The 13,833-nt window shown below is 38.9% G+C and overlaps 1 protein-coding gene across 6 annotated transcripts in view; it reads left to right on the forward strand.

Moving 5' to 3' along the window:
- Nucleotides 1–13,833, forward strand: part of LOC128857260 (armadillo segment polarity protein) — a 46,867-nt gene that overhangs the window by 21,255 nt on the left and 11,779 nt on the right. For all 6 annotated transcript variants that reach the window (XR_008453908.1, XR_008453909.1, XR_008453910.1 and 3 more), the window contains exons 3-5: nt 11,446–13,085; nt 13,155–13,355; nt 13,422–13,694. Coding sequence is in view for 3 of the 6 variants with exons in the window: in XM_054092933.1 (XP_053948908.1) it covers nt 11,446–13,085; nt 13,155–13,355; nt 13,422–13,694 (2,114 nt within the window). In the remaining 3 variants the exon portion in view is untranslated. The remainder of the gene's footprint in view (nt 1–11,445; nt 13,086–13,154; nt 13,356–13,421; nt 13,695–13,833) is intronic.

Genomic DNA, 13,833 nt, shown 5'->3' on the forward strand with positions numbered 1-13,833 from the left:
ATACGGTGAATGCTGCTGAAGTGACAGTCCTTGGCCGGATATAAATTCGGGTCGTTCCGGTTACGTAAAACGGACTGCCAGCCGTTTCTTTCTCATGCTAACCGGCGCCAGTTGGACAGGAATGGCACTTAGGTCAAAATATTCCAAAAATCCCACTTTTCAAATTTATCAAGGCGGGTGTTTGTGTGCATGTTCCCCATAGACTTCAAGAAATTGGACACGATTTCAAAAGAGAAGGGTCAATGATATATCTAAGAGTGGCTTAATAAGGGACGTGAATCTTAATAAGGGACGGAAAGATTAAAACAAGCAAGTATTTTTTTATTTTCAACCGTCTTAAGAATTTCTCCTTTAATTAGAAATCCATTTTAGATGGAGATTGGGATAAGACACACGATGGTTAAACTAAAAATTTTATACGGGTGAATTGTTAAAAATAGATTTTGACATTAAATTTGATTGTATTAACAAGCATTTTTTAGTGATTGTTATTAAAGTATTTTTTAAACTAATTTTTTGGCATAAAAATTAAATGAACAAAATTTTCTAGTTCCAATATAACGGGAGTTATATAGAAAAATCATAAAAACCTCAACATTTTGATACCCTCTCCTTTTCAAGATATAAAAACAAAGCCCGAAGAAGTATTTTTTTTGTTTTCGATATAAAACTAGTGAAAAAAGTTGGGACAGATCAATGTTCGGAGTAAAAAGATATTCGGTTTGCCAATAGTATACCCCATAAGGTACCAAAAACCGATATCTTACTTGCTCAATAGAAAACAAATTTCAAAAAATTGCCATGAAAATTTTAAACTTTTTCTAACGCGCAAAGGAAGCCTTCCTTTTCCTCTGCTACCACCAGCTGATACCGCCTCGAATACTTTGAGAGCCGGAGCATTTGTATCAATTCGGATGATGTATGGTTTTAGGTTAAGCAAAAAACCTATTCCTATTTAGGGCAAAACAATTTCAATTCGTATATATATTAATTATATAGGGTGACTCAAGGGGGACGCAGATCTTTGACTGCAACTATTTGTGATATGGCATTTTTTTCAGACTATTGGTTTTTCAGGCTTTGACAAACTTAATCATGGAGCGATACTCAGTTGAAAAAAATCTAAATGCTCTTCCTCTATATTACGAATGCACGATATTTTTTAAATGGAAGAAAATTGCAAGTTTCAGTGGAAAAAAATTGCACAAATCAATGCGAATTTTGAGCCACTTTAAACTTGAACAATAGTACACCTAAAATTAAACAGGCTACAAAACTTAACACCAAGAATTTTTCTAAAAAGCCATATAGATTATATTGGATTTAAAAATAATAATTGGTTTAAATAATAAAAGTACAACCTATTGAGTTTGACGTAAAATTTCAAGGGCTTTACTTGGGGTGGGGTGACAAAAAAATCGTATCGTTGTGATTGCATTAGGAATCATCTCAGGTAGAGGAGGACAGTGCCAAAACCAAATATCCACGCGTTGCTAGTTTGAGTAGAGCCATATTCGCTGTGCGAGAGCGAATTCGCCGAAAGTCCTTGAAGAACCAGAAAATCATAGCTAGAGTGCTGGACATGTTTTCCAGATTAATGTTACGATTACTTTCTTGATGACTATCTTTTAACTCCGAACGGCAGATATTTTTATAAGGAGCTTTTTTCATGGCAGAAATACACTCGGAGGTTTGCCGTTGCCTGCCGAGGGGCGACCGCTATTAAAAAAAACAAAAAATATCTGCCGTTCGGAGTCGGCTTGAAACTGTAGGTCCCTCCAGCTTTTACAATTGGAGTGGCAGAAACAGTCGTAATAATGTTCTCATTTCAATGACAGCCGGTTCTATGTTACCGGAACGATCCGGATTTATGTATATCCGTCACTCCAGCAGCATTTTCCAAACATTTGTGTCACAAAAACTTCATCGAAATATTATTTTTGCGGATGAAAAAATTGTTAGGTTAGGTTAGGTTCGTATGGTTGCCCAAGGAATGAGCATACTTGGACGAGGAAAAAACGGATTCGTCCTTTGTGATACCATTATGAAGGAGGTGAGGTGAGAGAGGAAGACCGATGGGATGCGGGGAGAGGGCGGGGAGCGATGGTGCTGGCATGGTTAGGAGGATGGGTTAGAGTGTATGGACTACGAACGATGACTGTGCTGCGTTTGCGTCAACCGCTTTGTGCTACTGATGAAATTCATCAAATTTCTAATGTCAACGCCTGCTATATCAGCGGGCGCAGCAAAGAAGTAAGAGCGAAGATGCCTGGATCTTAGCCCCGCCAGAGCAGGGCAGCTAAGGAGTAGGTGCTGAGATGGTTCCACCTCATCCTCCATACATCCATCGCAAAAGGGACTTGAGGTAATTCCAAGCCTCACAGCATGCATTCCTCGCGCATAGGGACCTGTGAGAAAAAACTGTTACGGTGCAAGAAGTTTTTACTAAACAAAATGACAAAGTCTACACAAGAACATTACAAGCTGCGGAAAATACTTTACTAAGAGTTTAAGAATTGGTTGGGAGTATTTCATAAAGGCGTCACTTATTTGCGTATTTGCGAAAGGGCATACCAACTGTACAAAGAAAATGTCTTGGACGGCGTGGTGGAGACTTCAACAGACACTCTCTTCAATGGAGAACACTGGGTCTTTTAACCTTACCCTGCACCGGTATATACCTATATATAGATAAACCAATTCAAATGTGGTTACTACTTTTATTCGTGCTGAAGTTTGGTCCTCGAGCAGCCCAGACTTAAATCCTCCCTACTACAAATTACGGTCTGAGTTAGAGTTTAGGAGTATTTCGGTTCATCACCGAAATTTGGAGAATCTCAAGCTGACATCTAATGCCGCATGCAGTGTCATACATATCTATGGAAATTATGGGTGTCGTTTTAGTTTTTAGTTTTCCAGAAACGTCATTAATTAATACAAAAATAGAAATTTAAAAATTACACTGAAATCTGAAAAAACTCGTTCCTTAAATTTTTACATTAATTTGAAATTGTGTCATAATTTATGGTACGATCAAGTAGTTTAAGTTGGTAAATTATGTAAGAGAGAAGAAAAAACGTATATTTTGCCCAATACTGTACTTAAACTCAATTGTAATTATATAAATTTGCTTATGAACCTAGAAGTGCTGGGTGGCATATGTTGGTTGGAAGTTTTTCTTTAGCGAGCTACCATTAAAAATACTGAAGAGCTCTTGAATGCTGTAATTTGATGAAGGCGTATTGGCTTCAACTGGAGTATACAAAAGGAACTTATGCCAACACACAACACTGCTCTTTACTTTTATTTTAGCCATTCACACTGGGATGTCTATGCTTTTGACATGCATCAGTGTTTGCTTTTTTACTGCCAGTTTTTTGGTTGACCTATGTACTACATACATATGTATATATGTGGTATGTGCATAATTCTCATTGTATAAGTACGATTGTACGATTTCGTTTGGATGTGTGTGCACATACATACATACATTGCATTGGTAGTCGCTGACGCTAACCTGCGCTTCCTACCCTGATTAACAGCAAATTGCTTAGTATACACACTGAATAGTAGAAATCTTTTAAATAAATATAAATCGAATCAGAAGCTTGCCGTGTAAATAAAATTTACGAATTTACAAAATTGTCATGCAAATATTTATTTATTTTGTTTTCGTTACGTGGGTTTGATGTAGAGTGTATTTATTATTTTTGTGACATTAACATTAAAACTTTCAGTAGCTTTAAGGCACATTTCAGGCTACAAACCACTTTCCCCTCCCAATTAATCACTAACGAATTTTTTTCATGCGAATTAATTACCTCTATCAACATACATATATGTACTAGGTTGTTCAATAAATTTTGCGGTTCGATAATGAAAACACAATTTTATGGTTTGAAATGCGCTTTATTATTCAGTATAGTCTCCCTGAGCATCAATGCACTTGTTCGAACGAGATGCAAATTTATGAATTCCATCACTGAACTGAGAATCTGGAAAGACTGCAAAATACGCTTCCTCCTCATTTGATGAAAAACGCTTTCCACACATGCATTTGATTTCAGTCTGGAGACAGATGGAAGTCGCTAGGGGCCAAATATGGTGAATCGGTGAATGCTCTTAGAATTCGGACTTTAATTCATGGATTTTAGCCATTGTCAAAATTTTTTCACGAATTTTTTCCTTTCGAAAATGCTCTACATTTTGCTGAGAAAGTTACATTTGAATGTGTTTTTGTTCCATTGTTAGCGAATGCGGAAAGCGGCATCTATTGTGCACACAGCTTTCTGAAACCCAATACTTCAGTCAAAATATTTCTTACACTGCCCAATTAGATGCTTAGGGTTTCTACTAAATCTTTTTCAGTCTCTCGACGAATTTCCAATACGATTCCCTGTAATTTTTCTACGATTTCCGGCGCTGTTGCTGTTTTTGGGCGTCCTTGAGGTGGATCCTCTTCAAGGATTGTACGAGCTCGTTTAAATTCAGCAACCCATCTTTCTACTGCACTAATAGATGGCGAAAAGCCCTTATACACTTTCAACATTCGTTCAGAAATTCCCTTTGCTTTTAAACTTTTCAAAAATAAAAATTCAATCACCATACGATACTTGATTTTTTTGTAGAAAATACGTTAGCACGTCGGTACTAACATAAATGGCTTGTAAACAAAGAATGAATTGACAGATTGAAATGAGACTTGACATAAGTTCAAATGAAGAGAGACCAACATAACAAAAAAAGTTTTGGCAAGAGCGGGCTCTTATCGAACCGCAAAACTAATTGAACAACCTGGTATATACAGCTATGGCCAGAGAAATAGCACACTTCTCCACAATAATATAGCGTTCCTCCGATAGTCCTGAACTTACTATATATCCGGCCATGGACTGTCACCTCAACAACAACAACAGCATATAATGATGATTACTTTTGCTGGATGACAGTTATTTTTGCACAAATCTATTATTTTATTTCAGTATTTAAAAAAAAAAAACCGTAAATAAATAACAATTCTAAATCTACAATTATAACGAGTTCAAAAAATCGGATTTTTTTCGCATTTTAAGCTGGACTCTGAAATATCGCACTTTCAAGAAGGACAGAAATTAGTCATTTCAAATTGGTTAACTCTGTTTATTTATTTCTTACCTGATTAACTGTTTTTGAGCAACCATTCTCTTTTACCATAAAACTGCTTTTCACCTGTAAGGGTTCCATTAACTTTTGGCATCTCTCCAAAAGAATAGAGTTCCTCTTTTCCTGTACTCGTTGCCATAGTTCATTTTCATTTTTTTTTTTTTTTTTTTTTTTTTTGAAACCTTAACCTTAATATCGTTCTACAGATTTTCAATGGGGCTAAAGGTCAGTGCTTTGAGCTGGCCAATCCAGAACTCCAATTTTTTCTTTAGAAAGCAAACTTTTCAGCACTTTTGCTGTATGCTTGGGGTGTTATCATGCCTGACTAACCCGTTTAGTGGCATGGACTCGAAAGAATATGGTTCCATCGTATTTTTGAGAATACTAGGACAAGCAATCTTATCCATATTGCCATTTATTCTCGCTATTGATGCGATTTCATTCCAAGAAAATTATCCCCAAACTTTCAGGTTACCCCCACTGGCACGGCGGCTTTTGTTATGTACCGAGGATTGAACTCTTGGTTTTTTTCATCATGAAGAAAAGTCTCCCCATCAGGACCAATGACATTAATTTTAGTATCGTCCGTAAAAAGTATTTTTTTCCAGAATTTTTTGTCTTTGCTTCTATGGACATACATTTGCGAAAGGCAAACGTGCCTTGATATTTTTTTTTCGACAGTGGCGTTTTTTTTTCTGCTGACACGTCCATTCAATTTATTTTCATTAAGGCGTCTTCGCATAAGTTTGCTTGACATATTCAGGCGGACGAATCTTTCTTCGTCCAAGTGTGCCCATTCCCTGGGCAACCATACCAACCTAACCATTCAGGCTATATTCCTCATATTACGGAACACGCATACTTTGCTTAAAAAAAAAAATAGATGGTTATTTTATGCAAAGTTTTTCATTACTAAATCGTTCCGAAAAGGGTTAACAATGAAAGATATTCGATTTGTCTGTCGAACTTTTCCCCATCTCTTGGCTTGCGCTTGGTTTCCAGCTATCATTGTTCGAGTTCAACTAGATCGGACCAGTTCTTAATATTTTTATTGAACTGAAGTGATCGCAGATATAAGTGGTGGCCTGGTGAATAATGCAGTTAGTGAGAACATCTTATTGAATATTATTCAAGTGGTAATTTTAAGAACTCGTTACATACATATACAGGGTGAACGATATGAAGTGTTACCTATCCAAAACACCATAACTTTTTTGTGTGAAATTAGTTTTTATTGATTTCAAAGACAAAATTGTTCAAAAATGATTACAATTTTAACATATATTCACTTTAGCTCGATATGACCACCTTTTGCCTTGACTATAGCCTTCAAACGGTCAAAACATGAGTTGCATGCTGAACGAATGTGATCTTGAGGTATTTTGGCCCATTTTCGTATAATCGCTTTTTTCAGCGCATCCATACTGGCATTTTTTTTAGCCCTCACCTTGCTCTCCAAAATGGACCAGATGGAATAGTCCATCGGATTTGCCTCTGGCGAATTCGAAAGCCATTGTGTGGACGAAATGAATTGTGGAACATAATTTTTTACCATTCTTGGTTCACACGAGCTTTATGAGTCGGTGTCGAGTCATGTTGGAACGTCCAACTGCTCTAAAGCAGCTTCTAAAACATTTTCCCGATAATAAGTCGCATTCACTTTGACACCAGGCTCGATAAAATCGATTGGATAACGTCCATCAGCGGTCACTGCGGCCCAAACCATTACTTGCGATGGGAAATTGCTTCGAGTGGCCATACGTAGGCTCAAATTCTCGTATGAGCGTTCGGTCAAGTAAACACGATCGTTTTGAGTGCTTATGAACTGCTCAATTGGGAGATTTTTTTTATCAGAAAACACAATGTTAGGAAATTCGCCACGTTCGTGCAAGCGCAACAACTCCTTTGCTCTTTCGCACCGAACTTTCTTTTGTGTGCTTTTTGGAACTTGTAAGCCTTGACCTTGAGCTCATTTTTCAATATGCGTCGAATGCTGTCTTGCGATATTTTCAGTTCATTGGCCATTTTTCTTCCACTTCGACGTGGATTTCGTTCAAGTCGAGCCTCAACTTTCCGAACCGTTTCTGGCGTTGTTGCGGTTTTTTTGGTCCACCTCCATATCATTTTGCAATGCTACCAGTATCATTGTAACGTTTTATAGTGCGATACACAAACATTTTATTCACTGAGCTCACGAACAATGGCTGGTTGTGATTTTCCAGCCAAATATAACGCAACCACACTATTACGTTTGAATTTCATCACAGAAAAAAAATTCAACAAAACTGAGACGCAAATGCTTTTGATGGCTTAAAAACAATATATTGAACTGTCATTAGAAGAATTTTGACGTTGATGTCATGAGCTGTTTTACAGATACAAGCAGTGTGAAGTTGGTAACACTTCATATCGTTCACCCTGTACTATGTATATGTATTTATCCTCACCGTGTGCGCTCCTACCTTCCAGTGTCCTGTAAGAACCATGTCTTCCAGCATATTGCATACTTTGGTGGCCCTTCCATCGTCTACGAGCAATGCTGTAATAGTGAGACTCTATTTTCGTTTTAATGCGGCTGCAGAGAACGTCTACTGGTTCCGCTTCGGTCGAGCTTAAAGAGGATACTCGGCTACCAAGCTCGTCCGCCTTTTCGTTACCCTCAATGTTCCTATGGTCCTGGAACCCGTACTAGAGTGATTCGAACCATTGGCTGAGCGAGCAGAGTTCCTCTATTAATTGCATTCCAAATTTGGAAGTTGTGTTGATTGAATTTACCGCTTTTGTAGCAGCTGGACTATCTTGGCTCCAGCTTGTAAGATGTCGGAGATGGTTTTGCACGCTTCCCTGATTGCTAGCAATTCTGTCCCATTGGCTTGGAAAGTTCTAGGGATTCATAATAGACTCTTGCTCCTGTGCGTATTGATGTTACTTGTGTTTTTTTTTTTTTTTTTTTTTTTTTGGGCAGAACTAGGAGGTTTTGCCCTTTTATGTTCCACAGCTGGCTTCGAACCCGGAACTTACCGAGTGATACTCACGACTTGAGTGGTGGTTTGGTGGTATTGGCTACAGCTAAAAGTCAATATTTCAAATGATGCGAACAGATTTTGTTGTAATTAATTTTTTTTTTTATGTTCTTACGCTGCCCCCACTCCATACACGCAGCGGGGTGTCCTTTTTAATGTTTTGGCTTCTCTTATTTGTATGAAACTTTGAATTTGAAGAATGTCTGGCTTTGCATTTCCGTCCCTTCAAGTGTCTGGAACAGCAGACCAATATGTCTGACAGCATCAATATCATCAAACACTTCATGCACACAAATGGGTTTGCATCAGCAAAATTGTTCTTTTGATGGAAATCAAACATGATTATGTGAATAATATTTATGAACAAGTGTTTGAACACCACAAGGCCTTGGATATTAAAACATCATCATCTTCCTCATCATTGTTATGGGCTGTTCATTTTTAACCGATATACATTAAATATTGCGCAGCGCATTGCCAAATGTTTTACTTCAATAATTTTTTTTTTTTGTTTAATTTTTTTTTCTGGTTGCAACCCTCTGGTTTTACATACAGCCTTCTACTTTTGCACTCACTTTCCGCTTGCAAGCAGGGAGTGCGGTTGCCAGACCTTTTGTCAACGTAATGTAACTGTTGTCATTCTAACAAAGTGTGACGGCTTGACTGTCACAACACTTACACAAACCTGACCAATCTACTAACAAGTACGCCGTTTTCTTATTTTTCTTGTCGTATTTTTTATTTACAAAAATAATTTCCTGCCAACATATCGGTTACCGTTGCTGCCATTGGTTGTTTTTGTTTTTTTTTTTTTTCTTTTTTCTTTGTAATCTGAGTTCTTACCACTGCTTTGTAATGTTTTGATGTCAATGCTGGTTTTGTCCATTTTGTCGTTATTTTCTGACAACGCGTCGTAATATCCAGCCAGCAAGGCCTTCTGGCGATTTGTATGTGACTTTAAAATAATGTTCTCATTTACACTACATGAGAACTACAGGCTTGGCTTAAAAAGTGTCAGTGACTTCGTATTCCCCCATATGTTTATATTTTGCTTCTTAGAAAATTCAGTGTGCAGACTAAAGATGGGCACAGGACACCAGAGTCTCGTGGATAAAGAGTGACAAATTAAAATATCAGCATTTTTCCGTGTCGCATAAGCAGAGTTAGAAAGTGCATGTGTGTGTGCAAGTGTATACACCTGTGCTCACAATAATAGCAGCGCGACATATTAAAAAGTTCTGACTTTTTATTTATTTATATAATTTTTATATTCAATTTATTTATATTTATATACAGTCACTTGATTAGAGGCAGTAATTTGTATGGAAGAAAATTGGAATTCTGAAAATTCAAGTGAATACTTTACTTTGCTCGAAAATAAGCATGCATCGAAATATTCTCCCACCTAACGTTATATTGCAGCAATACAATTTCAGCAGTTGTACAGGGTCCGACACTCGAAGTTTAACCAATTATGAGGGCCATAAATTTAGTTTGGAAAATTTAAAAAAAAAAAAAAAAAAAGTTTGGAAAATTACTTTTATTCAATTCAAAGTAAAAAAAATGTGTGAAAATAATACAAAATTAAGAATCAATTTACTTTTTCTCGATATGATCACCTTTTCGCTTTGACCAAGGCTTTGAGACGGTCCAGAAACGACTCGCAAGCTGCCCGAATTTGAAAAAATGTCTCGTCAAATGTCGGCCAAGCGAAGCTACTCCTTCGCTCTCACAAGTCTGACTTGTTGCTGCTTTGGTGTGAGATCATGCCCCTGTTGGATCTTGTAAGGCTTGACTTTGCGGCGGTCAGATATTTTCAGTTCTTACGCCATTTGTCGGGGAGTGCGTTCAAGTCGCTTCTTCACTTTTTGGGCCATTTCACGCGACGTTGCAGTCTTTCGATGACCACCTTCGTGACGTTTCATTGTAATGAGTACTGTTCTCTTGAATAGAGGCACTCAGTTTGCCTACATTATTTGTGCGTTTAAGCTGTGAAATGATCCCTGTTTTTTTAATGGTAAAGCAGAAAGTTTAACAGATCGCGAAAAAGGACAAATCGATATATTGACTTCAGAGGGATTCTCAAATCGTTAAATTGCCAAAAAGATCGGACAAAGTCAAAATTTTGAGGATTTTTACGTGAAACAAGGTGTCTCCTATGGTAAAAGCAGCAAAGCTAAACTGCGATGGCTTTGGTACCGAAGAAAACCCGCAAAATCGTTAGGATTGTACCAAATTCCGCCCTTCCAACAAATTAAAAGAAATGGCAAAATATCAGCACAAACACATCAGTACAATTGGAACCAATATTGCTGTTGTTGTTGTAGCAGCGTAAACATTTTCCATACATGTACGGGGAATGGTGTTGAAGTAACAGCCCTTGGCCGGATATAAGTCCGTTGGCCGGATATAATCGGTAATGTAGACCCGCGCCGTGGGAAAGTCGACATTGTTGCTTCAATTCATTCACTAAATTTAAGTTTTAAGAATAACAAAGGCAAGATTAGGTATAAGAGAAAGCAGTAACAAGAATTGAGATCAAGCTCAGAATATGTCGGGATTGCTATTTAACCCCTTGCCGTCCTTTCACGAGTCTAACTAGTGATGAAAATATTGGCCAAAACATGAATATGACGAGCCAGGCTCGTGAATAGATCGCCGGGCCAATCGTAAATATCACGGGCCTGGGTTGTGATTAAATGTTAGTTTCTATCTGTACGCCACCAGAGTTAATCACGAGTCTCATAAATGCTGTTACATCATCTCGCGCATCAGTCTGATCTGTTTCCACGCGTTGACGCGTAACACTTGGGCCCGAGTTTCGTCGAGCTAAATGGCACGGCAAGGGGTTCACTTAGGTAACGATGATTTGTGAAATTTCCGAAAACGAAGACCAATAAAAATGGCAATCGGAATAATAAAAATCACCAGTATAATCGTTCAAAGACAGTGCATCCCTATTGCAACTCTTTCATCACTATCATAAATTCCTAGAGTTCCAGTGTGGAACATAGGGCCAACCCTATATCCTTTAAATTCTACTTGAAAGCGTGACACCTCAGAAAAAACAAATTGTCAGAAATCAACAGTATTCTGTTATACTAAAACTCCATACCTGACTGACTGCATTCTGATGTTAGAGTAAAATCGGTTTATGAAAATAATTTGTATACTAAAATCATAGAATTTTGCCTTTAATATTTTAAGGCTAAGACGTGGCAATCAAGTTTTCAAAGTATATATATTACTAAAATTTCCACTTTTACTTGAATAATTTCAGTGTCGCATAACAACCAATATAATCCCCCTGACCTTCCGCCGATGGTCTCATCCAAGGAGCAGACGTTAATGTGGCAGCAGAATTCGTACCTCGGCGATTCTGGTATTCATTCCGGTGCAGTTACACAAGTGCCGTCATTGTCGGGCAAAGAGGATGAGGAAATGGAGGGCGATCCACTTATGTTCGATTTGGATACAGGATTTCCACAGAATTTTACACAGGATCAAGTGGATGATATGAATCAACAATTGAGCCAGACGCGTTCACAACGTGTACGTGCCGCAATGTTCCCTGAGACTTTGGAAGAGGGCATAGAAATACCTTCGACTCAGTTCGATCCACAGCAACCAACTGCTGTGCAGCGTTTATCAGAACCATCACAAATGTTAAAACATGCCGTAGTAAATCTGATCAACTACCAAGATGATGCTGAGTTGGCCACACGTGCCATACCCGAATTGATAAAGTTGTTGAACGATGAAGACCAGGTGGTTGTTTCGCAGGCCGCCATGATGGTCCATCAACTGTCAAAGAAAGAGGCTTCTCGCCATGCAATCATGAACAGTCCCCAAATGGTGGCTGCTCTTGTGCGCGCTATTTCCAATAGTAACGACTTGGAGAGCACTAAGGCTGCAGTAGGCACTCTACACAATTTGTCACATCATCGCCAGGGCCTGTTGGCAATTTTCAAAAGCGGTGGCATTCCAGCTTTGGTGAAGTTGCTCTCTTCGCCCGTTGAAAGTGTGTTATTTTATGCCATAACCACATTGCATAATTTGCTGTTGCATCAAGATGGTTCGAAAATGGCTGTACGCTTGGCAGGTGGCCTCCAGAAAATGGTCACCTTGTTGCAACGCAATAATGTCAAATTTTTGGCCATCGTTACTGACTGCCTACAGATTTTGGCCTATGGAAATCAAGAGAGTAAATTGATAATACTGGCTTCGGGTGGTCCCAATGAATTGGTACGAATAATGCGTTCATATGACTATGAGAAGTTGCTTTGGACTACTTCGCGTGTGCTGAAGGTGCTCTCGGTATGCTCCAGCAATAAGCCAGCCATTGTTGATGCTGGCGGCATGCAAGCTTTGGCTATGCATTTGGCCAATCCCTCTCCACGCCTGGTGCAGAATTGTTTGTGGACATTACGCAATCTTTCGGACGCTGCTACCAAGGTTGATGGTCTCGAACCATTACTGCAATCCTTAGTCCAAGTATTAGCTTCAACAGACGTTAACGTCGTAACCTGTGCTGCTGGCATTCTCTCGAATTTAACTTGCAACAATCAACGCAACAAAGCCACTGTTTGCCAAGTTGGTGGCGTCGATGCACTTGTACGCACTATCATAAACGCCGGTGATCGCGAAGAGATTACCGAACCCGCAGTGTGCGCACTGCGCCACTTGACTTCACGTCACGTTGACTCGGAATCTGCACAAAATGCTGTGCGTCTCAACTATGGGTTGTCGGTGATTGTAAAGCTCTTACATCCTCCATCACGTTGGCCGCTAATCAAGGCCGTCATTGGTTTGATACGCAACTTGGCCTTGTGTTCGGCCAATCATGCACCACTGCGTGAACATGGTGCCATACATAATTTGGTGCGTCTGCTGATGCGTGCATTCCAGGACACCGAACGTGTAAGTTTTGATGCACATTAAATTAAATTTACTTTTTTAATAATACTTTTCCATATTTTCTGACAACAGCAACGTTCTTCTGTTGCCACAACCGGATCTCAACAGCCATCTGCTTACGCCGACGGCGTACGTATGGAAGAGATTGTCGAAGGCACTGTTGGTGCTCTACATATATTAGCACGTGAATCACACAATCGCGCTTTGATTCGCCAACAATCAGTTATACCAATATTTGTACGCCTACTTTTCAACGAAATCGAAAATATACAGGTTGGTGTCTGCTTAACTCAGCAAAATCTTTGTACGAATTTATTTCAATTACTATTTGCTTTGCAGCGCGTTGCCGCTGGGGTACTTTGTGAGTTGGCCGCCGATAAAGAGGGCGCCGAAATGATCGAGCAAGAGGGTGCCACTGGTCCGCTGACCGATCTATTGCACTCACGCAACGAAGGTGTTGCAACGTATGCAGCAGCTGTACTCTTTCGTATGAGTGAAGACAAGCCGCAAGATTATAAGAAACGTCTTTCTATTGAATTAACTAATTCATTGTTGCGAGAAGACAACAACATGTGGGGCAATGCCGATCTAGGCATGGGTCCGGATTTACAGGTGAGTTTTCAATGTACACACAATGCTGCATTGTATATTGTGAGTTAAACGTGTAAATATGCTAGAAACAAACCCTGAGTTACTATAGCGTAAACTAGACGCTTATCTCTCTGTAAACTTATCGAGTAAACAAACAACG

This window comes from Anastrepha ludens, chromosome 3, assembly GCF_028408465.1.
Source record: "Anastrepha ludens isolate Willacy chromosome 3, idAnaLude1.1, whole genome shotgun sequence".
Taxonomy (NCBI): Eukaryota; Metazoa; Arthropoda; class Insecta; order Diptera; family Tephritidae; genus Anastrepha; species Anastrepha ludens.